At 59.1% G+C, this 26,520-nt stretch overlaps 1 protein-coding gene across 6 annotated transcripts in view; it reads right to left on the bottom strand.

The window, feature by feature from the left end:
- Nucleotides 1-246: 246 nt before the first annotated feature.
- Nucleotides 247-26,520, bottom strand: part of CACNA1A (calcium voltage-gated channel subunit alpha1 A) — a 249,717-nt gene continuing 223,443 nt past the window's right edge. For 2 of the 6 annotated variants that reach the window (XM_075547959.1, XM_075547940.1), the window contains exons 32-47: nt 24,315-24,431; nt 23,888-23,953; nt 23,687-23,802; nt 22,721-22,871; nt 20,859-20,986; nt 18,800-18,896; nt 16,459-16,564; nt 7,270-7,377; nt 7,081-7,181; nt 6,238-6,347; nt 5,988-6,126; nt 5,777-5,890; nt 4,447-4,482; nt 3,271-3,463; nt 2,677-2,927; nt 247-1,815 (exon numbers count right to left, since the gene is read on the bottom strand). In XM_075547959.1, coding sequence (XP_075404074.1) covers nt 1,141-1,815; nt 2,677-2,927; nt 3,271-3,463; nt 4,447-4,482; nt 5,777-5,890; nt 5,988-6,126; nt 6,238-6,347; nt 7,081-7,181; nt 7,270-7,377; nt 16,459-16,564; nt 18,800-18,896; nt 20,859-20,986; nt 22,721-22,871; nt 23,687-23,802; nt 23,888-23,953; nt 24,315-24,431 — 2,508 coding nt within the window. In that variant the 3' untranslated portion in view covers nt 247-1,140. Of the gene's footprint in view, nt 1,816-2,676; nt 2,928-3,270; nt 3,464-4,446; nt 4,483-5,776; nt 5,891-5,987; nt 6,127-6,237; nt 6,348-7,080; nt 7,182-7,269; nt 7,378-16,458; nt 16,565-18,799; nt 18,897-19,731; nt 19,829-20,858; nt 20,987-22,720; nt 22,872-23,686; nt 23,803-23,887; nt 23,954-24,314; nt 24,432-26,520 lie in introns of all 6 variants that reach the window. The other 4 variants (XM_075547950.1, XM_075547984.1, XM_075547966.1 and 1 more) reach the window with 4 other exon arrangements.

Here is a 26,520-nt window from a genome sequence, read left to right on the forward strand (position 1 = left end):
TGCCTTTGGCTCTCCCTGGCCCACTCTGGCTGCCCGGCAACTCGCCTTCTGTCAGGGCACCCAGAGCTGAGCTGGCACCCACACAGCACCTAGACAATGCCCAGCGCACAGACCCGGGGTGGCTGGAGTTCTCTGGGTGACTTTCAAAGGCCATTTTGAAGCAGCCCTTCCTTCTATGGGACAGGGCCCCGTGGTAAAGGACACAGCAGTCACGCCAACACCAACGCCACGCCCTTCGCTTAAACTTTTTTTTAATTTTTTTTCTTTTTTAATGTCATGCAATAATTCAGTCCCAAGCCCACAGTTTTCAAACAAGGTAGGAAAAAAAAAAAGAAAAAGAAAAAAGAAACAGAAAGCAAAGGAATCCGTTGGTTGGTGGGTGGTGGTGGTTTTTTTTTCCTTTTTCTTTTGTTATTTCAAGCAGGACCAAATGTCAGAAAAAATGCTTCTTTTCTCAATCGTTAATTATTTTTTTGTCCTTTTTAAAATCGTTGTGATTTTTTAAAATTTATTTCTGCAGGCAGTAACAGTAGGGTTTGGTATAACCAGCAAGCACTCCTTTGTGTGGGTCTCAGAAAGTGGGGGGCATGAGTGTGTGTCTGTCTGGGTGGGGAAGGGGGGGGGGGAGGGCACAGCGCTTCAGATTGCTTCCGGCTTCTTCTCCGCCACCGGCCTGTGTTCACCAGGGAAAGGAAAGATTCAATTGAGATGATAAAACTCATCAATAGAAGCTATTTTTTCTCCCCGATTTTCTTTTAAAAATGTTTTTTTGTTTTTTTTTAAATTTTCCCCAAGGTTCTCCAAAAATGGCTGAGTTAATTGGAAAATCCCTTGGTGGTGTGGTTTCGTCGCCCCGACAGGCTCCATCCATCCTGCCCGCGCAGCTGCTCAGCAGAAAGGGCTGGGCGGGGACGGTGTGGTCTCTGCCCAGGAGAGGTCTCTGCTGGGCACCCCTGGGTGCTCCAGAGTCCGAGGTTTTCACAGCAGGTCCCCCTCTGGGCCCTCGGCTGGGTGGGGGCAGCGAGGTGACCCTGAGCCCACCGCCCCCGTGGGCCTCTGCGTGGCTCCTCCGTGTGCGCGCGCGCGTGGGGTGCGTGGGAGGGAGGGGGCGGGTGGGCGCGGGCGACACCACGCCCAGACTTAGCACCAGTCGTCGTCGTCGGTCTCGCTGTAGGGTTCGTGCAAGCCTTTCTGGGGTCCGGGCCCGCGGGGCCTGGCCAGTCCGTGGGCCGGGTAGTAGCCGTTAGGAAGCCGCCGGCCGTGCCGGGAGGGCGAGGCCTCGCAGGCCGGGGGGCCCGCGGCCCGGGGAGTCCTGGGCGAGCGCCCTGCGCCCGAGGACGTGTGTCGCGAGGGGGGTGGCGTGTCGTAGACCCCGGCCTCCTCGCCCCCGCCGTCGGGCTCCTCGTAGTCGTGGTAGTAGCTGTGGTGCTGGCCGGACGTCTGCCACCGGGTGTGACGACAAGCCCTTGGGGACTCACTCCGGGCGGGGCCCGGGACCCGCCGCTCCATCCCAGGCGAGCGGCTGCTTCCGTGGCCCCCGGGGGCTGGCCGCTCCCCAGCTGGAGGCTCGGCTGGGGGACACGGGTACCTCCGAGGGCCGCTGGTGGCCGCCCGGCCCGGCCTGGCCACCTGCTGCTGCTGCTGCTGCTGCTGCTGCTGCGGGGGCCCCGAGCCGCCGGCCTTACGGATCACGGGGGAATAGGACACATGTGGCCGGGGGGTGGAGGGGGTCTGGGGGAGCTGGCGGCGTCCCCGCCGCGGAGTGCTGGTACCAGATGTTGAGGGGGCTGGGCTTCCACTTACGGAACTACTGCCCTACACGAAAATTGAAACAAAGGAAATCAAAAAAAACGATACAACAAAATCAACCAGAGAGAGACGGGAGGAGACACAGAGGGCCAGGGGGGGGAGGGGAGGGGGCGCAGAGGAGAACCAGAGGGGGCGGGCGGTGGGGGAGAGGAGGAGACGGGGACACAGGACATTCGAATGGAAAAAAAGGAGAAAAGCGACAGCCACAGGGAGGTGGGGTGTGAGAGACACGGAGGGGAGGGGGTGTCGAAAACCAACACAAAGTGAAGAGAGAAATGAGAAACGGAGTCTTGTAAGTTTCGGGGTTAAAAGAGCAGAAGTTTCCACAGTTACTCGCAGGCGTCCAGAGGACGGAAATCAAATCATTGCAACAAAAAAGGAAGCTGAGGCCAGAGGAAAGCAGACAGCGGGGGAGGGGGTTAGGGGGGGCTGGGGGGGAAACCGGAGGACTAGCCGGCTAGCGCAAGTGATCGCAACCAAAGAGGAAGCAGTGGCGGGAGGGGCGGGGCGCGGCGGGAGGGGCGGGGCGCGGGGCGGAGCCAGAGGCCCCGCCGGCACCAGGCAAAGTGACCACAACCAAAGAGGAAGCAGCGGCGGGCGGGGCGGGGCGGGGCGGGGTGAGCGGGGGGCGGAGTCGGGAGCCAGGTGATGGGGAAGGGATGCACCGTCCTGGGACCGCTGGCTTGGACAGGGGGGCCCAGGGCACCCCGGGGGCAGTCAGGGCCAGAAGTCACAGGTGGGCCCGTGATGTGGGCTGGGGGGGGGTGGCCCTGCCCTGGGTGGCGCCGGGCCTGGCTGCCAGCCTCGCGGGTCCTCCTGGGGAAGGGGATGCACCCAGCCGTCGGGCAGGGTTGCCCGCACACCCACCTGCCGGTGTGCCATGTGCTCTCTGCCCTCGCTGGGGGAGCGGGGCCAGTGCGGGTCCCGGGCGCGGGCCCGGCTGTGGTCAGGCCGTTCCTGGCCATAACGCTCCTTGTCGTGGGGCGGAGGGTGGTGGTGGTGATGGTGGTGGTGGTGTTGCCGGTGTTTCCGGTCCTTGGGCCGGCCCCGCTCCTGGTCCCGATCCTTCGACGGCAGGTCTCCAGACTGAGTGGTCATGCTCAGGTCTGTCCCTAACCCTGGGCAGGAAGGGAATTGGAAGGCGGACGCACAGCCAGCCAGAGTGAGGTGGGGCTGGTGTAAGACACATACACACACAACACACACACACACACACACAGAGCCAACTACCAGCAGGGGGCCACGGTCCGGAGAGGGTCCCTGGGGGTGACCTATAGGGGACCTTTCCCTATAGCAGCTTGCTTGGTCCTTTCTATGGGGGTGGCCCTCCAAGTCCCTTCTTCTTAAAGGGTTTTCAGTTTGGTGCCTCCATGGCATTTCAGCGTTGACCTACCCCCCTGTCCACCTTGCTCTCTCCCATTTCTGCCCCTTCTAGAGCCTTCCCCCGGTGGGTGGGCCCACCTGTGTCTATGTCGGTGTAGCGGCCCAGGGAGCGCTCAGAGGCTCGGTGGCCCCGGTCTCGGTCTCGGCGCCGCTGGTGGTGTCTCTGGTTCTCATCGGGTGGCACCCGCTCCAGGGAATAGTCGTCCAGGCGGCGGGCCTTGGGGCCCAGCACAGAGGCCGAGCGCTTCATAGGGCTGGTGTCTGAGATGGTCTAGGGGTGGTGGGGGGAGAGGACAGGCCAGGGCTGTAGGTCAGGTAGTGAGCCATCCCCTCCTGCCTTCCCGTGGTCTCTTGACCCAGGCAGTGGTCGGGAGTGACCATCTGGCATAGGGTTCAGATACTGAGGCCCTCAGGATCTGAGGGCCCTGGTGTGCCCATCCCAGGCAGTCTGGCTCCAAAGACAAGGGCCCTTCCACAGCGCTTCCTGGATTCTGGTCAGGAGGTCTGAACTTCCTCATGCCTTGCCCCACACCCGACCCCCACCCCCGACTCAAGGAGGCCCCTCCAGGGACAGGCACGATGGTAAGAGGCCATCCTTTTGGGTGGTCCCCATCCCTTGTCCACCTGGCAGTCCCTACATGGGACAGCCACGTCCCCCACATGAGTCCCCTGTGCCCCAGCTCCCTGTTCTCTTTTTCTAGGCCGGCTGGTTCTCCCTATCCAAGTCTAGGGAGTCCCTGAGGGGCCATCCTTGCACTTGAGGCCCAGGGACTGTGTCTCGTCTTTGGCCTGCGTCCAAGGGCCTGTCTCCTAACCCCCGAGGCGGGCCCTGCATGGAGAAGGCCCCGAGCCTCTGCATAGGCAGAGGGAGGAGGAAGATGGGGTGACGTCCCTAGGTCTTGGCCCAGCTGAGCTGCTGCTGTTGGTATTACCCAAGGAGGAGCTTGAAGGGCCACAGGGCCAGAGGGGAGGGGGGATGAGGCTCTGAGAAAGAGGGCCAGGGTGGGCTGGCAGGCCAAGCCTCTCAGCAGAGCTGGTACCCCCCCAGCTTGGGGCTCTGAAGGGGGTGGCAGGCCCACCCTGCAGGGTACACAGAGGACACAACACATGAGGGTGGGACTCCACAGAGGGGGTGTGTCTGCAAAGAGAGGGTGGGGTCTGAGGGAGGGGGTTGAGATGACAGGACTCCCACAAGGGGGGGTGGGAGAAAGAGGGGGCCGGAGGCCAGCTGGGCAGTGGGTGGTCGGTACATACACTGAGGTTATTCCCACGTGGCCGGCCCCTTCTCCTCTGTCACAGCCCCACGGGATGGTGCACACAGAAAAAACAGAAAGAAGAAAATAAATATAAAAGCCCGGAGGAGAGGGGAGTCAGAAGGTGGCGGCAGGGAGCTGGCACAGGAGGGGACAGGGACCTGAGGGGGCGGAGATGGGAGAGAGGAGAGAGAGATTAGTGTGCTGCTGGTGGTGGTGGGGTGCCTCTGGGTCGGGCTGGCTGGGCGGCCCTCCCATGGGCACATGGCAGCTGAGTTCAGAGGAGACAGAAGACAGACAGACAGACAGATGGCAGAGGCACGAGACCAACAGGTGGGCTCCAGTTAGCACTTGCTCAGCCCCTCCTCAGGCCCAGCAGCTCAGCTGGGGCAGCTGGCCCGGGAGCCACATGCAGGCGGGGAACTCAGGTTCACAACAGCCAGAGACCAGGCCCTTGGGGACTCTGGCCCTCCAGAACAGCACAGCTACCCCCCTCAGCCCCCCACATGTCGTGCAGGAACGCCACGGCACACCACAAAGGAAGCTCGCCCCAGCCAGACATGCCTCCCAGTCTGCCCCTTGGCCTCAGCCCTCCACCCTGCTCTCAAAGCTTGGGGTGCAGGGATATTAGTGGTCGGGGCACCTGCTCTCTGGCCAGGCGGGCAGCCAGCCATGCTTCTGGCAGCTCTGGCCCAGGATCTGGGGCAGAGGGATCACCAGGCCCCCAGCCTCTCATCCTGCCCTCCCGCGCCTGCAGCTGGTGAAGCAGCCACACCGGACACGTATCAGGCACACACCCCTGCCCCTCCAGCAGACCTCACAGAGACCAGACAGGAAATACGAACCCCAGCTGCCCACAGGCCCACCCCAGACTCTGCCCTTTACTCTGCCTGTCCCTGACCTGAAAGGCTGTCCACACGAGTGTGTCTACATGTGCCTGTGTGTGTGCATGGGTGTGTATATGTGTGCACGCATGCCTATGTGTGTGCATGTGTGCATGCTCGTCTGTGTGCGTGCATGTGCGCATGCGTGCCCTGGTGTGGGCATGGGTGTGTCTGCGCACATGCGTGGGTGCATGCACTTGTAGAGGAGAGTCTCCCTAGCAGTGTTCACCCAGGGCTGAGGAATTACCTTCTACGCTGCCCTCTAGCATTCGATCCCAAACCACAAGGCACCTACTCAGCCGTGTCCCCACCTTTCCCCGGGCCCACGGGCACCCCTCTGCTCCCAGGTTCAGGCCTCCATTGGGCGGGGCTTTGAGGTGGAGGCCTCCAGTGCTCCAGGTGTGGCAGGCAGGGCCTGCCCTGGGCGGGGTCGGTGAAAGCCCTCACCTGGTTCTCGGCAGGGAGGCGGGGCATGGAGGCGGCCCGGGCCTGGCCCTCCATGGGGAGGTAGTGCTCACTGTCCGAATAGCCGTCTCTGCCCATCTCTCGCATCTCCACAGACTGTCGGCAGATGGAGGCGGTGAGCCCCAGGGCGCCCTGGGCTGGCTGGGGGGTGGGGGGGAGGGGTGGGCCGTGGCTGGGGGAGGGGAAGAGGCACCTGAGAGTTGGGCTGGCTATTGGGCATGTCCGTGGGCGGTCCCCGCTCTGGCATCCACGTGCTGGTCTTCTGGAACATCTCCTGGGCCCGCTGGGTCATCCAGGATGGGCTCTCCTTGAGACCCCCATCATGAGCCATGCTAAGGGGAAGGGGACAGAGGGAAGATGGTCGTGCGCTTTGGGGGGGGTGTGTCTCCCACCCCGGGGACTGGCGCATCCCCCGCCCACCCCAGGCCCACAGTGACACTCACAGGCCTCCTCCTGGGTCCAGCTGGGTGGAGGGGAGGGCGTTCTGGCCGGGCCCACCCTCCTGCGTCGGAGAGGGGGGCTCCATGCGCTGAAACATGAGGGGTGTCCGGTTCTGGGAATACAGAGGGCAGTGTGTGTGTGCATGTGGGAGACCTTGGGGAAGGGGCAGAGCCAAGTCCCTGGGTAGAACGGCAAGAACTCGTGGGGAGACGACCTTGGAGGGGGCCCCCACCCCCACCTCCAACATGCCTGCACCCTGCTCCAGCAGGGCCCATGCTCCTTCCAAAAGTGCCCAGGCTGGGCCCCCATCCTGTCAGTTCCCGCTGTGGCCACCAGAGGGTGCCACCAACCTCTGGCATTAGGGCGAATAGTCCCTGGTCCAGTCAGGCCTCTAGGGCTCCCACGGACACAGGGAAAAACCCACATCCTCCCTGGGGCCCACAGCTGCTGCATGGCCGACCTGGTCAGCTCCTGCCCTTGTCTCAGCCCAATGGCCTCCTCGCTGCTCCCCAAACTCACCAGGCACAGCTGAGCCTCAGGACTATGGCACTGGTGTCCCTCTCTGTGGGGAGTGCCCTTTCCCCAGGCCAGACTTCCTTCGGCTTGGCTCACAGGTCACCTCCTCAGGGGGACCCCCGTGACCTGTTCCCCGAGTATCCTTTACCACTTGTCTCACAGAGGCCCCTACCCTCTAGCACCGTGGACCCCCGAGGGCCGTTCTCAGGAGAGGCCTCTGTGCCCCACTCCACCTTGCAGGGATCTGTCCGGGCCATGCCATCCCCCCCACACCTGTCCTGGTTGGTGTCTGTGGGTTGAGGAGGACTTTGAAGTCCTGGGCATCATACCTGCTCCTCACGCATGGCCTGCAGTTTTTTGGCCTTGCTCTGCCGGTAGTACTCCATGATCATCATGGCGGCGTAGATCTTCCCCACCGTCAGGTCTGTGGCTGGGGAGGGAGGGTGTACCGTGGGGGCGGCTGCTCCTTTCCACCCTCCCCTCTCGCCCAGGCCACAGCCCTGAGGCAAGGCTCTTACACTTGTGAGGTGTGACCAGCAGGTCCAGCGTCTTCTGGGACAGGTTGGGCCAAATGGCCATCATCTCCTTGCGCAGCTCGGCATCCATCTGCTGCTTGTCAGCTCCGCCTGCAACGTGGACACAGTGACCCTGAGCTCGGGAGGGCAGGACAATGCTGTCCCCATGGGGTCCCCAGTGACCCAGGATGCCTGGAGGAGGGTCCCGCATCAGGAGGAGTCACGCACCATGGTGCGGCTCTCACCGGTCACCCCACCCCTTGCTGTGCCTCAGTCTCCACTCTGTGCAATGAGGGGCCGACTGTACCTGCTGCACTGGGTCATGTATGTGCCACGGGTCCACAGGGCCACCCAGGGAGGCTGGGACACCCTGCAGGCCCCTTGGCTCCCTGTCTACCTGCTCCCAGCCCTATCCTTGGTGGGACTTGGCTCCGTAGGGCTCTCCCAGCCAGGGCTCGCTCAGGCAGTGGCCAGGGTTCTGGTTCCTCTGCCATTTGTAGCAGGAGGGTGGGCCTTGCTGGCCCCTTGTGGGTGCTGGGGCCAGGGCCAGTGTGATCAGTGACGTGTCCTGTGGGGGCTGGGCAAAGGCCTCCAGTGTGGCCGCTGGTGGTACTCTCAAACCCCTCACCAGCCCATGAGGGGCACGCCATGGGTGCAGGACTAGAACCGCGTGGGAGACGAACACTGAGGGAAACACGACAAGGACTATTTCCCCTGACTCAGTGGTTCTCAGCCCTCCTAATGCCGCCACCCTTTAACAGAGTTCCTCATGTTGTGGTGACCCCCAACCATAAAGTTATTTTCATTGCCACTACATAGCTGTAATTTTGCTGCCGTTAGGAGTTGTCATGTACATCTGACACGCACGATGTATTTTCATTGTTACAAATTGAATATAATTAAACATGAGCGCAGAGTGATGACTCACAGAATAATAAGTAGTTATATATTGTGAAATCTTTGTGTTTTCTGATGGCGACCCTGTGAAAGGGTTGTTTGACCCCCAAAGGGGTCGCGACCCACAGGTTGAGAACTGCTGCCCTAGGACCTCAAGCCCATTTGTCATGGGAACACGGCAGACTCCATGCCAACAGAGGTACCAGCTGGGCCCCATGTGTTTCAGAACCCCCCCCCCACCAGTGGAGGGGACACTGACCATAGCCTGTCTGTAGTGTCCCTGCTGTGCCAGCCCCCTACCTGAGTGACTACGGGGTGTGTGTGTGTGTGTGTGTGTGTGTGTGTGCTCGTGCAGGGCACTGTCTGTCAGCAGCCGGCCTGTCCAGGTAGCTCCTAGCATCTACCTCACCTCTGTCCTCTCTGCCCTCACCCTCTCCTGGTTGCCTGTGGGTCCCCCTGCCTGAGCCTCCCTCCCAGCAGATGTGGGTCACAGCACGGGCATGTGCCAGGCGTACTTGGAAGTATAGCCCCTGCCCTGGTCTCCTCGTGTGTCTTCAGGGGGCAAACACTTAGGAAGGGATTTTTGTTCACATGCAGGGAAGCGGCAGACCGGCGCAGACACCTCTTCCCACTATCTCCACTCTTCCTCAGCCATATCCCTCCCCTGCTCAGACCCTCTAATGGCTCGCACTTCTCCAAGTGCAAATGCCCACATTCTCCCTGCTCCGCAATCCCTCTCCTTCCTTCCTCTTCACTCAACCCTGCTGGCCTGGGTCCGCCTCAGGGCCTTTGCACAAGACCCCGGGTCTCTGTACAGAGAGCCCCTTCCTTGCTTCCTGTCTAAGTGAGGCTTTCTTGCTGACCCCCTGCTGAAAACACGTCCCCCCCCCCCATAAGCCTTTCTCCGCTTCAGTTTCCTTTTTACTTCTAATGGCCTCAGACCTTGGACTCTAGTCCCCTACTTGGCCCCCACCCCCCACTAGAGCTTCACAGGGTGGCTGCAAGGACTAAGGACATGGGGACGAGCCCAGTGGTGGGAGGAGCTGTGTGCGGGTGGAGAGTGGGACTGATGGAGGAGAAGAGCCTGAAGACACCCCCCGCCCCCTGGGCCTGGACTCCTGCTGGGCAGGAGTCAAGGTGTTTCTTCGTGGGAAGCAGGTGGACCTGGGCCGCCGGCTGCTCTCTGTAGCTGCTGAGGAGCTCTATTGTCGAGTGCAGCTGTGGAGACCCCCAAGGGCTCCAGGGGTGGCGGGGGTGTCAGCACACGGCAGGGGAGGGCACGTGCGCTGCTAACTGCAAAGTCAGCAGTTTGAAAGCCACGAGCTGCTTCCTGCGAGAGAGGAGGCGATCGACTCCTGTGAAGAGTTAGTCTCGGCACTGTCTGAAAGGAGGGTCGAGTCGACTCCAGGACAGGGAGTTTGAGGGAGGCCCACAGACACCTCTTTGTTGGGGGAGCCAGCATGTGCATCCGAGAGTCCCATGCACTCTGGATGAATTAGCAGGAGCGACCAGTCCTTGGAGGACATCGTGCTGGGTGGGTCAAGTGGACGGTCCACAGCAAGAGCAAAGTCCTCAATGAGATGGACTGACACGCTGGCCACAGCCGTGGGCTCAGGCTCAGAACAACTGTACGGAATGGTGCTGGTCTGGCCCGTGCTTTCTTCTGTGGTGCCCCGGTCAGAATCGCTATGGGTCAGAATCGACCCGACAGCACAGCAGCAGCTCCCCAAGCCTTGACCTACAGGCCTGGGACTTGTTTGGCCTCCTGTCCCCCTTTCAGACACACAACAATTCAAAAACCTCAGCGGCCCCTGGCAACAAACTGCAGAAATCACAGCCCGTAATCCAGGATACAGTGTGGGTATCTGGCCCCCTGGATGGCTCCAGCACCCCACCCGGGGGTGGGGTGGGGTGGGGTGGAAGTATCACTCTTTGGAAAACTCTGGCCTAGGCCACAGAATGGCCGCACGGGCTTTCCAAAGTTGGCGATCTCTCTGGGAGCTGCCTGGCCTATCCTTCTCCCAGGGAGTACAGCTGGTGGACTTGAACCCCCTACCTTTGGGTTAACAGGCGAGCGCTTGACCACTGCACCACTAGGCCTTCAGGAGCACCTTCAACTGTGACAACCAACCATGCCTGCTGGCAGAGTCAGCTCCACTGAGAACCGCTGCCTTGGACGCTTCCCGACTGGGCATACGTGTGCAAGAAGGTCCGGCACAACCTGCCCCACCCCTCGGAGGCTGGCATCTGGCCGAGGCTTGCCGGAACTTCCTTCCTCGGGGTGGATGCCCACTGCCAGCCTTTTCATGATCAGCTAACAGGCATCCACTGCTGCTGCCCCCCAGGGACCTTTCACGCACCAGTTACCAGGGGAAGCACCACACAGTGGTCCCAGGCTGGCCTTCCTCTGGGGAGGGCTTAGGTGGTGTCCAGAGGTTCAGTCAGCAGGCCTGGGTCACCCAGAGGCCCCACATCTTGAAGAAAGGTCTGGTCTTTGACCGGGTGATCGTCTCTCAGCCTTCAGAAGCGCCTGCCTGACCAGTGTCTTTTGTTTTTGGAGGTCGAGAGTCCCCTCAGATGGTCTCACAGTGTGTTTGCACCACGTGGTACCCATTTGCCCTTCGAAGGGGCTGCAGACAGAGTAGCGAAGGCCGACCATGTGGGTGTCAGGGCTGTGAAACTGGACTGGGCCTCAGGGCTTGGCTGAGCGTCCTCAGTTGGCAATACCATGGGGCCGGGAGAATCACGCGCTGTCCACTGGGCTAGGGTGCTGGACGTGGACACCCATCTCTACTGGACTCCACACCACACACCTTTTCCCATAGCTTGGTCGGAACTCTTCGGCTGTAAATAAACTACTTCTGAGTGTAGAAGTCTTTCGGACTCCCGGAACCTGTTCTAGAGAATCACTGAACCCAAGGGTGCTCCCGGGAGCCCCCAGACTCCAGTAGCAACAGCTGGCTTATGAACGGCTCTGGAGGCATACATGGTCAACCCAAAGGTGGGCTGCTCACACCCGCCCAGCGCCCCTGCCACAGCCAGGTGTGAAGATCTACTTTAATGAAAGTGACCATCAAGAGAATGTTACAGGTCCCCAAGAGTTTATATCTACTCAGTAGCTTCCTGACGGCGACAGGTGGCTTAAAACAAAGGAAACGTATTCCCTCAGTTCCGGAGACCAGAAGCCCCTAAGCAATGGGGAGCCAGGGCTGTGTGCCCTGGCACTGCTCAAGGGGGCGGCTTTTCTCGCCTCTCCAGCTCCTGAGATTGTCTCCATTCCTGGGCTTGTGGCTGCATCAGTCCAACCTCTGCTGCTGAGGACAAATGGCCTCCGCCTCTTCACCGTGTCTCTCTCCCCCCCATGTGTCTCTTACAGGGATGCTTGTCCCTGGAATTAGGGCTCATTTCAAGATCCTTAATTGCATCTGCAAATAAGGGTCCCAGGATGATGACTAACTAGATCTGGGGGCTTCCTTTCAGCCCAGTGCGGAGCCCTGGTGGTGTAGTGGTCATGCGTGGGGCGGCAGCTAACCACAAGGTGGGTAGTTGGAAGTCACCAGCTGCTCCACGGGAGAAAGACGTGGCTTTCTACTCCCGTAAAGAGTGGCATCTCAGACACCCTTGTGAGCAGTTCTGCCCCATCCTATGGGGTCACCGGGAGTAAGAGTCCATTCGACAGCTGTGGGATTTTTCTAATTCAACCCACGACACCAAGGCATACGTCATCCACTGGCATTAAATCATGTAGCTCGTTATTTATTTTCTGTCTCCCCAGAGTAAAATGGAGACTTGCCAAACCAGACCCCCTGCAAAAAACAAAACAAAACCTCCAAACAAAATCCAGGCCCCCCAAACACAGGTCTCCTGAGGCCATATCAACTTGATGATAGAAGCAGAAAGTACCCGGGACTGTTAGCTCTTTTGTGCAGACAAGGAAAGGCAGGCAGGCAGGCTAACCCCAAGACGCTGGATACTCCGTCAAGATGCTTCTAGAAAACTGCCATGAAGGCATGTTGCAGATGCAGCTAAAGTCCCGTGAACTAGTCTTAAGACACAGGGATGGTATCTAGGTGGTGCGCACCCCACCAGGGGAGCCCCTTCAAAGCAGAGTTTTCTCGGGTTATAGCAGGAGAGAGAGTCAGAGAGGGAGCTTCACCCACCACTGCTGGTTTGAAGGGGGGGGGGATTGTTAGGCGTGGGGTCATGCGCAGAAACTTGAGAGCTGCCTCTCAGCGCTGAAGAAGATCCTAGGATCTGAGAGTAACCATCAAGGAAAACGAGGATCTCGGTCCCGACTGCGAGGGACTGAGCTCTGCCAACAACTTGTCTGCGTTTGGAGCAGATTCTTTCTCAGATCCTTCGGCAAGAGCCCAGCCTGAAGACTAGGGGTTCCTATGGGGATGTGCAGCACCCCACGCATCGGGCTGTTAGCCAAAGGTCGGCAGTTTGAAACCACCAGCTGCTCCTTGGGAGAAAGATGAGGCTTTCCACTCCCACCAAGAGTTACAGTCTCAGAAACCCACAGGGGCAGTTCTACCCTGTTCTGTGGAGTTACTATGAGCTGGCATTGATTTGACAGCAGTGAATTGTGAGGTTTTTGATGGGTTTAGGCAAGCCTTAACTCTTGGTACCTATGAACAGGACTGTGAGAGTTAAGATGTGTCCATTGGGCTGGGCCAGGATTCTCAGTGGTTTGGCAGCATGGAGCTAGTAATCTCCCTTGACGAGCATGTGATCTGCTTCTAACATAAAGAGATGCTGTGGGAAAGCTTGCTTGCCTTTCTGCAGGATCTGGATCCTGCATCTGGCTCACTAAGCGTTGGTCCTCCTGCCGTATTGCCTGGTGATCCTGGAGTCATCAGGGGCCTGCCGTCTTACCTGCTGACTTGGGATTCATTCACCTCTGCAACCACAAGCCTGTGGTCTTCCTGTTGATCTTGGACTCATCAGACTGCAGTTTTGTTAGTCTGAAAAAGCCGCCGCTCTGACAGCTGACCCACAGACTTGGAACTTGCCCGGTTCTTTATAAACATTAAAAAAAAATTTCCCCCGTCCCCCTTCTATAGCGATGGGAGTCAATTCCGTGACACAAACTTCCCCCTCTCTGTCAAGGTGCATAGAAACCTCACTGGTTTTGCCTCTCGTGAGAACCCCGTCGGAGACAGTGGCCTGGTTTGAACATGGCTTTTTGCAGTTAAGATGAAGACCCAAATTCAATATGACTGGTGTCACCCTAAGAAGTGGGGCAGCACACAGAGACGGAAGGAAGCTGGAAGACATCAGGAAAGATCCTAGAGCCGCGTTTCCCCAGTGGGCGGTCCCCCTGGAGGAGGTGGCAGACGGTGGCAAAAGCAGATACCGACCACGTGAACAGGGATTAGGGGCCACGGTATGCAAGTATTTACTGTCTATACTCGTGTATCAGCCGAGTTTTTCAGCATAATTTTTCATGTCTTTTTGGTGGTCAAATTAGGTACCTTGGCTGATATTCAGGGGGGCTTGTACTCGAGGATATACAGTAATGACCGGGGTGCACCAAGTACTTTTCCTTTTGTTGAAAGAGGGCTGATAAGTCAAGTAGGTTTGGGAACCTATATCCTAGAGCCTTCAGAGGGACGGAGACCCTGGAGACACCCTGCACTCCGACCCTGTAGGCACCCCAAGTCCCACCGAGTGTTATAGAGCCTCTAAAACGCGAGTTACAGACTGTACATGTAGAATGACGCTGACTCTGTTTGGTGGCTCCAGACCTGGGAGGGAAGACGCTTCTGCTGCCTTAAGCCACACCGTAGGTGGCACTTTGCCCCGGCCACCTGGACGTATAGGGCGGGCAACACCTTCCATGTGGCCTTGTACGACCCTGGGCAGATAACGCCGCCTGGCACAGGTGGGAGGGGAGCGGTGTGGGCAGGGTTGCAACCGCTCCGTGTGTGATCGCCTGCTTCCCAGGCCAGGCCATGGACCCAGCAACGGAGGTGTCCGGAGAGGCCAGGGGAGGTGGGGCAGTGACTCCTCCTGACTTCATCCCAAGGGCACTGCCACTCACCATCTGAACACTGGACCCTGGGCAGGGGGGCCTACCTGCGGATCAGCTTCCCTTCCACTGACCAGGGAGCGGCAGAGCTAACAAGATGGCCAGAGCCTGGGTCTGAATGGCGATGGGCATGGTTGTCTAGGCTGCTTGCCTTGACCCCTTTGCACGAGAACGCGAATTCCACCTCTGCCGACCTGGTCTTGAGCACCTGCCTTGAGCTTCCTTCTTGCTCCCTTTCGTGGCTCCCTCTGCTGTGTGCCAGCACCTCACCTGGGTCGCTCCTGCTTTGAAAAATGCCTGCCCTCTCTCCCCCTGGCCTCCCCCCCGCTGGCCCCTAGAAGCAGCTGCCGGGGTCCCTCTCCTCCTCTCCTCCAGTGGCCTCGGCTCCTCCCGTGCCCTCAACACCTGGACAGACACACCCCTTCCAAGACTCAACTTTCCATCCCTGGCCGTGGGTGCCCTTCCCAGCAGGCTCAGGGGCTTGAGCCATTCCCAGCGCTCCGAGGGGCCACCCATTCCGCCCTCTGCCTGCTCCCATCTCCCTGCTGCCATCTTCTCCCCATCACCAGGGTCAGTCCTGCCAGTGGTCACGCTGCCCTCTCCCCTATTCTCCCAGCGGCTGCTGAGGGCGTGGAGTCCCAGCCAGCCAGAGGCTCAAACCCCACCACCAAAGTGGCCCTGGCCTGAGTGACCGGGGACGGTCCTGTCACAAAACCATTGCACGGTACTGGTCTTTTATATATATATTAGGGGCATTGTTTATTAAGTCTTAAACAGGGCCAGGACAAGACAAAGACCCATCATCCATTGAAGTCACAATGGGTTTGCTGAGAAACAGAGCTTTCAAAAGGCCACGGGAGGACAGGTGGCGGCCACAAAAATCACGGGTGGCAGATTCCCACATCCCAGTTACAGAGGGGACGAGAGAAGTGCAAACAGGATAATGACTAGACATCATGAGACCCTGAAGCTGATAAGAAGATAAGACCTTCCAACCAAGGCAGCCAGGACCTGACTCCAATATGCCTTCAGGGACCCATACTAGCAAGCCCCTGTAGGAGACAGCCCCTCCAGGGAGTGGCTGGAGGCAGTGGAGGTCATCCACTTTCCAATGTACTACGCTCTCTCCCCAAGGGCAAGACTAGTCACAGCCGTGGTCTGTGGCCTGAAGGAATCCAACAGAACTTAGCCCACTGGGGACTCTGCAGCTAGATTTCGGGTTCTCGCTGTCATCCATAGTCTCTGTCAACCGAGTGCTCTGAATTTAAGCTCCAATGGCTAATGTTAGGTCGGACCAGGCAGCTTCTACTCTTTTGCATACGGGGTCTCCATAGAGTCCGGGGATGGTCAACCAGACAGGTAGCAACCCTGCCCTAGCTGAGCCCCTTCTCTTCCCATCAGTCCTTTGCATTTCCCCAAGAGTTTAACTACCTCTTCTCCGTCCAGAGCCCAGAGCATCTGGCTGTTCTTAACCTGTCATTTCAAGGTTATTTTAAAAAAATGATCAGTGTGTGTGTGTGTGTGTGTGTTTAATCATACTGGTCTTGTTTGGCCTCCAGGCAGCCTCTGATGAGGCTGGGTCCTCCTCCTGGGGACATCCCTAAGGTGACCTGTAGGTTCCTCCCCCTACCACCTCAGTGAGCCAGGCATGGCTTCCAGGTCTTCCCAGTTCACTGGGACCTCGTGGACTGCTTGCCCAGCCCCTGCTGTGTCTGGTGGCACCTGGTGTTGAATCACCTGCGTAGCCTGGACAGCCTTCCCACGCCCCCATCTCTCTGTCCTCCCTGGGCTTCGGCCCGTGGCCTCCTCCAGCCCTCTGTCTCGTCGCCCGCCCTTCTCAGGCGCTGTACCCAGGCCCTTGGGAGGTATCCCTGACTCCTCTGCGGGCATCCCCGTAGCCTTGTCTCTGGAGACCTGCAGACCAGAGCACTCCTTGTCCCGGGTCCACTCTGCCACCCTGTCTCCCTGGACCCAGAGCCGCTGGAGAGGCCACCACCTGACAGTGTCATCGGTCAGTCCCCAAGGGAGCCAGTGCAGTCTGACCTCGGGGTTACCTGCCACCCCTTCTCCCTCAGGGCCTTTGCACCTGCCTTTCCTTCTGCCTGGGCACTTCCCAGCTCACCTCCTGCAGAACGGGACATGTGGAACTGAGTAGTGATGATGAGAATTGGGGGGCATAGTAGGGGCAGCGTCCCCCCTCCCTGCAGGCTGGCGGTGGCAGTCACCTGGTTGCCGGAGGCCCTGTTTCCATAGCACCTTACCCTTAGCGATCTTGATGTCCAGGGCTGTGCGGATCAGGGCCATGAGGGTGGAGTTGAAATGCACGGTGTTGTCGTCCGCCACCGGCAGGTCCATCCGCAGGAGCCTCTACAGAAAGCCAGAGGCCAGGCATCACTCTCAGGCCCTCTCCTGGTCCCCTGCCAGCCAGACCCCTCCCACCACAGGCCCCAGGAAGAACTCTGAGGCTAGAGGCTGAGGTACTACCCGCCCCCCACTCCCCCCACCTCCCCTGGGATGGCCGGCCCCAGGCCACTCCTGCTGCCCAGCCTGTGCCCTGGCCTCTTCCTGCAGTCAGGACCCCTGCTCAGATCTCGCCTGGCCCCAGAGTTCTTCTGGAAGGCCCCTCCGTTCTGATTCCAAAGACGAGAGCGCGCAAGGCCCGGTCCAGTCCGCAGCAGCACGAGCAGCAACAAGCAGAGGGCCTCGGCTCCCGCCGCCCCCCCCCAGCCGGGCCCAGACCCGGACAGACCAGACAGGCACAGATCCCAGCATGCCTGTGAGCAGCGGCCGCAAGCAGCAGCGGCCCCCCAGGTCGGGCCCCTCTGGGACATGCAGCAAGCCGGACACACAGCAGCACAGATGGCACATGCAGACGGAACTCGAGACTCATTCATAGCTCCGTGGGGGGGGGTGTATCTGGGCTGCTCCAGGCCCGGGCTCTGTGCAGTGGTGGGGGGGAGGGGCATCCCAAGGTCCAGGGAAGACCAACTCCCAGTGTGCCAAGCAAGGGCTCTGCTTGCTGCTGCGGGGATTGGGAGGGAGAGGGTCCTGGGCTGGTGTGGACCAGCGCAGGCAGAGGGTGGGTGCATGGAGTGTGTCAGGGAGACACAGACACACGCCAGCAGGAGACAGAGCTGGAGACAGGAAGGGAGATGGCAAGTCCAGAGTGGGACACACGGGGTGGGGTGGGAGGCGGGGGAGGGGGTGCAGTACGGACACAGGCACAGTTGGGGTTGCTGTGTGTTGTTGTGCAGGTTGGGGACCGCACCACGGCTTCCCAGCCTCCGAAGCCTTTGCGCTTCATGTGAGGGTAGGAGAGCGGTTCCGCACACCGGTGGATTCCCACTGTCTGACGGACATGGAAGGTCCTTTGGAAAATGGGTCTTTTCCAGCTCTTCACAAAGTTGCCTTTGGGCCAGCGGGGGCCCCGCCCAGAGGCTGGAAGGGGAGGCTAGATACCCCTCTCATCACACACATACATGCCTCCTGGTGAGCAGAGACCAGAAGGGGCACGTGAGGGATTGGGGGTGGGGTGGGCAGACATAGGGAAAGGGTCAAGGACCCTGAACTGGACTGGGAAGGGAGATGTGGGAGGAGACAGAGGGTCGAGGCACACAGGAGGGTGGGAGGGCTCTGGAGGCAGGGTGTGCCGGGATGGATCGGAGGATGGGGTGACTGGGACATTCTTTTTTTTGGGGGGAGGGAAAGACTTCAAAGTCATCCCTGAATGTCTTGAGGAAGAGTCTGAAGGAACAGAGTGTCTGTCCTTGGGCCCCAAGGGAGATTTGAGGAGAGGGCTGGAGGGGGGGGGGGCCTGGGCCAACAGCCTGGTGGCAGGCCCCTTCACCCTTCAGCCAGCATGCACTGCCCCGTTGCCGTGGTGCCTGCCCACCCCGGCCCACCAAGGCAGCGTGCATGGCCTGCATCAGGTGCCGCGGTCCAGGGGTCCAGCTGTGGCCCACCTGCCCACTCTGGAACAATGGAGAGGCATGTTGGGATGTCTGGGGGAATGGGTGGCAGGGGGCCGAGCTGGGAGGTCCAGGGGACCCGGGGCCTTGAGGAGGGGGGGGAGGAGAGGCTCTGGGGTGGGGGTGGGGGCTACCTGGTCAATCCCCCCCAAGGTCCTAGGTCAGAGATCAGCTTCAGGTGTGTGTGGGGCGAGATGTCCCGTTTGGGGGGGCGGGTTCCAGAGAAAAGAGTTAGGAGGTGGGGCCAGTGCCGGGCCAGAGAGTGGCCCGGAGAGGGTTCCCCGCCACTCCTGGAAGCCAGCTGGTGTCCAATTTGGTGCCCAAGGGGGGGGGCAGGTTCGAGGGGACCTGGAGGGGCTCCCATCCCCCTGGGGTATTGGCCATAATGGAGTCTCTGCAAACACGTAGACACTCATCAAAAAAGACGGACACACTGTACTGGTGAGGGTCAGGGGGGTACAGGGTCAGGACCAAAGTGCTCAAGGAGAAAAGAAAAAGCAAAAAGAGTAAGGGGTGGGGAGAAAAACGAGCGAGAGGAAGAGAGAGTAACGCTAGAAAAAGACGTGGCTCTTTCGGCCAGCACTGAAAAATCCCCCGTGGCCAGCGGGTGGCGGCGGTGGGCAGGGTAGACTACCTTGTAGGCCACTCTGGCCGGACACTTCTTCCCCAGACCCAGGGGCGGAGACATGTGTCTCAACATCTGGTACATGTCCGGGTAAGCCATGCGGCCCCTGGCAGCACCGAAACCGGAAACAAAAACAAGGGGGGGGGGCGGGGAGGGGGACGGAGGGCCAAAGAAAGAGCGAGAGGGGTGGGGGAGGGGGGAGAAACAGGAGAAGAAGAAAAATGTAAACAAGAAGAGGAAAAAAAAAATCACGAGCCAAAAAAAGAGAGAGAGGAAGATGCAGAGGGCGAGAAAATAGGTATTTCAAATAAATGGAAAAGGGGCGGGAAAAATGGAAGAAGAGGTCATTAAAAAAAAGGGAAAGAAAAGAAAAACATTATTCCACTGCCCAGGAGCAGAGAGGGAGAGAAAGAGAGAGAGGTCAGGTTGTATTTTAGTCTGAGCTGTGGTTCCGGAGGCCCTGGAGCCGAGCTCTGGTGAAATGGATCTTTTCATAGTGGGGAGGCTCGGGGGCCCGTTTATTCTTGGGTTTGGCTGAGGCTGGTCTCTGAGGGGGCCTAGGAGAGGAGGAGGAGGGGTTTGGGGAGGTAAGGGGTGGAGCTGATGGAAGAGGGGGGCCCCAATGCAGAGTCCCCATTCCCAGGATATAGCTGGTTTGGGGTGTGGTGGATACCCCAGGATGGGCAGCTTCAGCTAAGAGCAAGCAGAGATGGCTGAGGGGTACCAAGGGCTATGCTCCATGCTTCATCAAGTCTACGTGACTGCATTCTGTTGACTAAGAGACATTTTCTAGTTTAATGCAAGAGAGAGAGAGAGAGAGAGAGAGAGAGAGAAAGAGAGATGGCTCTGTGTTTAGATATATATATATGAAATATATATATTGAAGAACCCCAAGCCACGCTCATTCCATTGATGCTAGCAGGTTTTAGTGGAAGTCAAACCTTGCAAGCAACCCTATGTGGACATTTCTTGCCTAAGCCGAGAGGGGGAGATATTACTCGCAATAAACTGTACATATCCTTATAGTGAATCCGACCGCTGAAAGGAGAAGAGAGGGGGTTAGTGGCGATGTGGGGCCAAGCCCTGTCCACACTGGCTCCCGGACACGCAATCAGGCCAGGCCACCAAGGGCCAGGGAGCCCCCTGGCCTGCTGGGTCAGGGTGACTCAGGAAGAGCGAAGGTCCGGGATACATCCCCAGACGCTTGCTGACCCCGGTGTGTGTGTGTGGGACACCTCCCACGAGGCGCTCTCTGCACCTCCCTCCTCCACAGTCTACATGGCCTAAACTGTGGGGCTCGTGGAATGGAGGGGGCAAGCCTCGTGACCTAAAATCAAAACAGGAAGAGTTAGGACATAACCGGAAGCCCAGCCCTCGCCCCGCAGCTCAGCCCAGCCCTGGGCTCCTGGAGAACGATGTGTTCTGGGGCCTTGGAAGTCCAGATGAGGGTGGGGCTCACGAAGTTGAGGGCCCCAAGCTCAGCCTGAGTGGGCCCCAAGCTCAGGCTTCAAGTACCCTGGAAACTCTGGCAGGGGCGTGGGGCAGGGAGGGCCCTCCACGGTACAAGTGTTCCCAGAGGGGAGTGGGGAGCTGGCACCCACAAAGATAGGGAGTTTTCACTCCCTCTGTGACCATGAAGACCCAAGGGTCTTGGGGCACCCAGGTTGCAGTGCACCCTGCCATCCTACCTGTCCCGCATCCCACCTGAGCCAGCACTATGGCGTTTCAACCATTCTGGCCCTTGAGGGACCACCTGTTCCAGGGCCCCATGCTCCGATGGGAGCACCGTACTGCCATTCTGATCGCCTTCTGCCAAGAAAGCCAGGCCAGCGCTCTCTGCCCACACACCCAGGTGGCCTTACACTGAGGGGTAGATGGTGACCTGTGGAGGCAAGGCCCCCCCCAGAACTCCTCATAGGTGACTCCCTCCCTCATTTCCCAGAAAGCCTGGGGCTTGACTAGGAGTGGCGCCCCAAGCGTTGAGTCCAGGTTGTGCCTGAGTGCTGCTGCTCACCCCCCTTCCCCCCGCCCCCGGGAGACCTCCTGGAGACCCTCTGGGACTTCTTACCAAGCTGCAGGGTCGTACTCGGCCCAGACACGCACATACTCGTCCAGGTGGTGAGGACCCAGGATGGAGGAGTCTCGGGTGAGGTACTCAAAGTTGTCCATGATGACAGCAACAAAGAGGTTCAGCATCTGTGGGCACCCCAGGGAGCCGAAGGGGAGAGAGGATCAGACGCAAATGCAGAGGTCCACAGGGAGAGGAGATCGTAAAGGAAGACAGAGACCCAGAGGGAAAACGAGATGGCACGGGGACAGCGAGGAGATAGAGATACGCAGAGCCCCAGGGAGAAGGGGGTGGGAAATGGAGGAGACAAACAGATAAGAGACAGAGCAAGAATGATGTAGGGAAGGGACAAGGAGACAGGGAGAGGGAGAGAGAAACAGACACCCTATGTGAACTGGTGCCCATGCTGAGGGGACCTCAATGGTCTCCATCCTCTCACAGTCTCCTACATGATCAGATTGAGAACTTCACATACAGTAGGAGTCTGCGTTTCTTCTGGGCTGTGCCCCCAGCTCCTGGACAAAGTAAGTGCTTGGCAAACATTGCTTGGGTGAATGGGAGGGTGGCGGATGGATAGATGGGTGGAGAGGTGGGCGAGTAGATGGATGAACCCTTGGCTGCATTTCGTAGCATCTTTTTTCAGGTGTTTTTATTAGTCCTTAGCACACAGTGGGCTTCCATTGGTCTTGCTTCCAGGACTCAACATATGCTGCTCCTTTAGTAGACACGATTTTTGCTTTCCCAGCACCTAGTCTCCTTTTGGGTATCAGTGCTTGACAGCCCCCTCCCCCTTCCCCTTGTCAGCTCCCACCAATGGCACACGACGATACTGTAGTTGGTGTGGCACGATGGTGAAGCACCTGACTGCTACGTGAAAGGATGCCAGTCAATGGCAAGCCCACTCAATGATTGCACAGGTGTGATGGTGTGGTGTCCAGTTCCCCGAAAGATCACAGCCTAAGAAGCCCCATGGGGAAGTGCTACTCTGTCACATAGAGGGGCTGTTGAGTCAAAGTCAACCTACGGCAACCGATCACATCTGGGGTAGTAGCCACCTTCCTACAGCCGGCAATTTCTGCTGATGCTGTTTGCTCTATCAACCCCGCGTGTCAATCCCTGCATTCAATCCCCTCCAACTGAAACACCTGGGCGGGGTCTCTTCTTCTGATGGTGCGCTGAACGGGAAGAGCGAGAACACAAAAGATGTTTGTCCCGGGGAGGTACAAGAGAGAGAGGAAATGGAGGCTCCTCTGAATTTGATTTTTTTGTTGTTGCAGTTTTCCATCATTTGTCAGTAGTTTTCACCCTCTGGACTTATGAGATTCATTTTTCTCCTTCTGGAAAACTTATCTTTCATTAGGGACAACAGATTCCATTCCTTGCCAGAGCCCATGTCCCAATAGAGAATGCTGAGATGCCAAATCCTTCTTCTTGCTCCTGGTTGTGGGGAGGAGGTGAGTGTTTCCCCACCTCGACTAGAAGAACTAGCTCTCAGCCCTGCCAGCTTTTCCCTGAGTGTAATCCAGTGGTTCTCAGCAGGGGACAGCTCTGCCTGGCAGGGGACACTGGGCAATGTCTGGAGACATCCGTGACAGTCAGACCTGGGGGTGAATGCGACTGAGACCTCTCGTCAGGGATGCTGCTAATGGCCTTACCGGGCTCCCGTATGCCCCGAACAAAACATGACCGGCCGCAGATGTCAGCAGCATCGTGGTTCAGAAACCCCGGGCGACCACATCCAAGGCTGGCCCAGGGTGGTCTTGCAGGGAACAGGTCTGCCACGCGGTACACTTGGGGGGCCCATTTCCCCAGAGTGGGACCCAGGCTAAGGGCAGCCCATCTCACATGCCCACACAACTCACCAGGAACGAGCAGAGGAAGATGAAGGAAACGAAGTAAAAATAAGCGAACTCATTGCCACAATCGGGAGTCAGGATGCCCGAGTTTTTGTCACACGGCTTCCCGCTGAGGCAGGACAGCATGATGTTGTGCCAGGCCTCCCCAGTGGCACTCCTGAGGACAGAGAGGTGGCATCAGGGGCTTGGGCACCCCATACTGCCTGAGCCAGGGGAGCCTGGTAGTCAAGTCCTTGGTTGGGACTACTACCTGGGTGGGAGGTGAGGGTGGCGAAGGGGACTCAAACAACTGATGCCAGGATTCCACCCTCACAGCCTTGGGGCTTTTCTGGTCCTGGTGGAAGCTGGGGTACACCTCTGCTTCAACAGTCCCCCAGGTGGTTGCCACCTTTGACCATCTGGTCTGTGTTCCAGGCACACTGTGACCTCCTGGCCCGCCTTCTAGAACTTGTTTCCAGATTGACTGACCCCTGACTGGGACGTGAACTTCCACAGAGGGAGAATGGTGTCTTTTTGCTTTGTTCCCTGCTGCACCCCAGCAGCCACCCCTGTGGCCGGCACAGAGAGGGTGCTCAGGAAGTCTGTGGAATGAATGGGGGCTCTCAGATGTGCGCCCCAAGCGGCGAAGACTCCGGCCTCAGAGTCCCTAAGCCTGGTTCGTCCGTGTGTCCGGTGAGGTTCTCAGACAAGGCCGCCTCCCAAGGCGGTCTGGGGGATAATGCTCTGGAGCTTCCACCCAGGAAGGGCTCGGAGACCCACCCCACACTTTAATCACATTGGTCAGGATACTCCCCCTGCTCCAGGAAGTCTGAGGGCACCCATGCCTCGGGAGCAGAATAAGGACACGCCCACCCAAAGCGGAAGAGGAAGAGAACCCCCTGCCTCAGCAGAAGAAACCCACGAGTGTACACACACCCCTGAACCCCCCAACTTCGCTGGAGAAGCACTCGGGGGCTCCAACCCCTGGCTCACCGGAAGAGGAGCATGAGGGCCTGGAGGAAGGTCCGGAAGTTATTGTGCTCAGTGATTTGGAACTCATCTTCATCACTGTCTTCGTCCTCGATGTCGATGCCGATGTTTCCAAACACCTGCGGGGGGGGGGGGGAAGGGCGGTGATGACTGGGGCGCCCCGCCCTGGCCCCGCCCCCACGCTGCCCCGGGGCCCACGCACACCTGCATTCCGATGATGGCGTAGATGAAGAAGAGCATGGCGATCAGTAGGCAGACGTAGGGCAGGGCCTGCAGGGGGAGAAGGCGATGGGACAGGGGTGTTGGGGACCCCCTTGAGGGCCACCGTTTCCCTCCCTGGCCCTAGGGCTCAATTTCTGCCCGCCTGGACTGGGTAACCAGATGCCGTGCCGGCGCCGTGCCAGGACTGGTTGGGCCTATTTGATGGCCCCGGGGTGATGTGATAGCACTGGGCACTGGGGTGGGGTGAGGATGGGGTGTCCCCTTAAAGGTTCTCAGGACACTCCCAGGGCTGGACGTTATAAGACGGGTGCCCTGCAGACAACAGAACCGCAGGCAGGATGGGCAGAGGACACCCGGGCCTGTCCGCTCAGCCCAGGGGGAGGGGTGGGAGGGGTGGGGTGGGGGTCACCTTGAAGGACTGCACAAAGGTCCAGAGGAGGATGCGGATGGTGTAGCCCTGACGGAGGAGTTTGATGAGGCGAGCAGCTCGGAAGAGGCGCAGGAAGCTCAGATTGATGAAGTTATTCTGGGGAGGGGGTGGAGAAAAAGGGGGTGACCATCCGCCCACCCCCAGGAGCTCCGAGCCGTCACCAATCACAGAGGCCCTATATATGAAGCCAACCAACAGGAAAAAGCAAGCCAGACCCCAAATAAGGAGGGAGAGGAGAAAAAGCACTATTAATGCAATGGTGCCGAGGAGGGGAAAAACCAGAAAGGGACAGGACCGACAGACGGACGGGAGTTGGGACAGAGAAGGGGTGGAAAATTAGGTCAACTAAAAAAATAAAAATAAAAAAGCATAAGCCCACCCTCCAGGGAGAAAAGGAAAGAAAATGGGGAGGAGAAAGGCAGGGATGGGGTGCGGGGATAGGAGGAGGGAGGGGGAGGGCAGAAATCATAACAGAACAAGGAAAAGAAAATATATCCGAATCATCCAATCAGGAAAAAAAATCGAGATGGTTTTTGTTTCTCCCAACAACCAAATGCACTGAGACGATAGGACACAAGCGGGTCAAGTTGCCGAGCCCAGCCCATCACACGAGTACGATGCACAAACACCAGGTGGGGGGGGGGGCGGTGCGGGGCGGGGGCGGGGCAGCCAGCACGCTCAGGCCTGGTGGACGTGTGCGTGTGCCGAGGGCATGTTATGCTCCGGGCCAGAAATGCATCTGTCACGAGACTCACCGGGCACCCTGCCCTGCCCTGCCGAGCTGCCCGCCCGCTCCTGCCCGCCCTGACCTCACCCCACGGCCAGGAGGAGCAGCGGGCTCCCTCGAGCCAATCGGGAGAAGCGGAAGAGCATCTTTTCTTACCCCCTTGGCGAGGAGCGGGAATGGGGAGGACGGGAGGGAGCTGGGGCGGTTCGGCTGCAGGGTGAGTCCTCGCTGCCCGCTGAGTCCGAGAAGATGCATTTGGGGCCCCTTTTCCCCCCTCTCAGGGATGGCTTCTCAGCTTCTGGGGCTGGGTGCAGTAGCCTGCGGGAAGCAGGAAGTACGCAGCTCCCGTGGGTGGATGGGCTTGGAATCAGCCGGGCCCACCGAGGGCTTGGTGCTGGGGGCGGGGAGGTGAGGCCGTCCCTGCCCCCAGGACCTCCCTGGATGGCCCTGCCTCTGCTCACAGAACCCCTGGCTAGCCACTGCCTCTGCCTCCTCCCATCCTAGCCAGAACCCTGGGGAGCAGGGGGGGGGGGGTGTATGCTAGCAGGAGGGTGGCCACAGTCTAAGGGTACCACTTGCCTGTGGGTGGTGGGCCAGCTAGGGCTCCAGGGGCACTGGGGGTGTGTGTGTACCCACAAATAGAACAATCTGGGCCTCTGAGCAACACTTAAAATTTATTAGGAATAGTAGCCAATGTTAAAAAAAAAACCCAAACAGATTTCACCCCACATCTGGCTTTTTGGCAACACGGGGTCTGCTGCTGGCAGTAGCAGCCAGTGGGGTGCAGCCACGGTTGCTCTCCTTAAAACAGGCGAGGTTGCCCCCCCAACCCCCGCCCCCTGTGTTCTGGTAGTCCCTGCTCTCCTGGTTTACAGCATCTGCTTGCTCCCTCCTGCCCCCTCCCCCCAAGGCATCTTGAGTTTGAGATGGACCTCCCTCTGGCAGGGTGGTGGAGAGAAAGAAGTGGGAGTCTCCAGCTAACAGTGTGGCCTTCACGGGAAGTTGCTTTATGGGGTTCAGGAGAGCCCTTGATAATAGGGTGTGTGGAGAGATAGAAATACGTTCTGAACTCAAAGTGGCCGGCCCTCAAAGGTTATGAACTGCTTTGTATTTTGAGCCAGCTCTGGGGCAGGGGCAGGAGGCAGGCATGGGGCACAGGGGATTTCTGGCGCTGGAGTGAGGCCTTTGGGTCTTCTGGGAATGGCTAGGGCACTTTGTGACACATAGGCTGGCCCTCTGGCCGCTAGGACAGAAGGGGCTAGGGGCACCTACCCTGACAATTCTGGCCCATGTAGAGAATATACCTCTAACATGCCTCGACCCTGGGCTTGGCTGAGACAATACCCCTCCACGTCCCTCTGAGCTGACACCAGCCCTGCCTGGCCACCCGGTTCTTGATAGGGTCAATGGCCCAGCTGTCCTCTGCCCCCTCCCGTGAGTCCATCCCCAAAGTACAAG

Source organism: Tenrec ecaudatus, chromosome 1 (genome assembly GCF_050624435.1).
Source record: "Tenrec ecaudatus isolate mTenEca1 chromosome 1, mTenEca1.hap1, whole genome shotgun sequence".
Classification (NCBI taxonomy): Eukaryota; Metazoa; Chordata; class Mammalia; order Afrosoricida; family Tenrecidae; genus Tenrec; species Tenrec ecaudatus.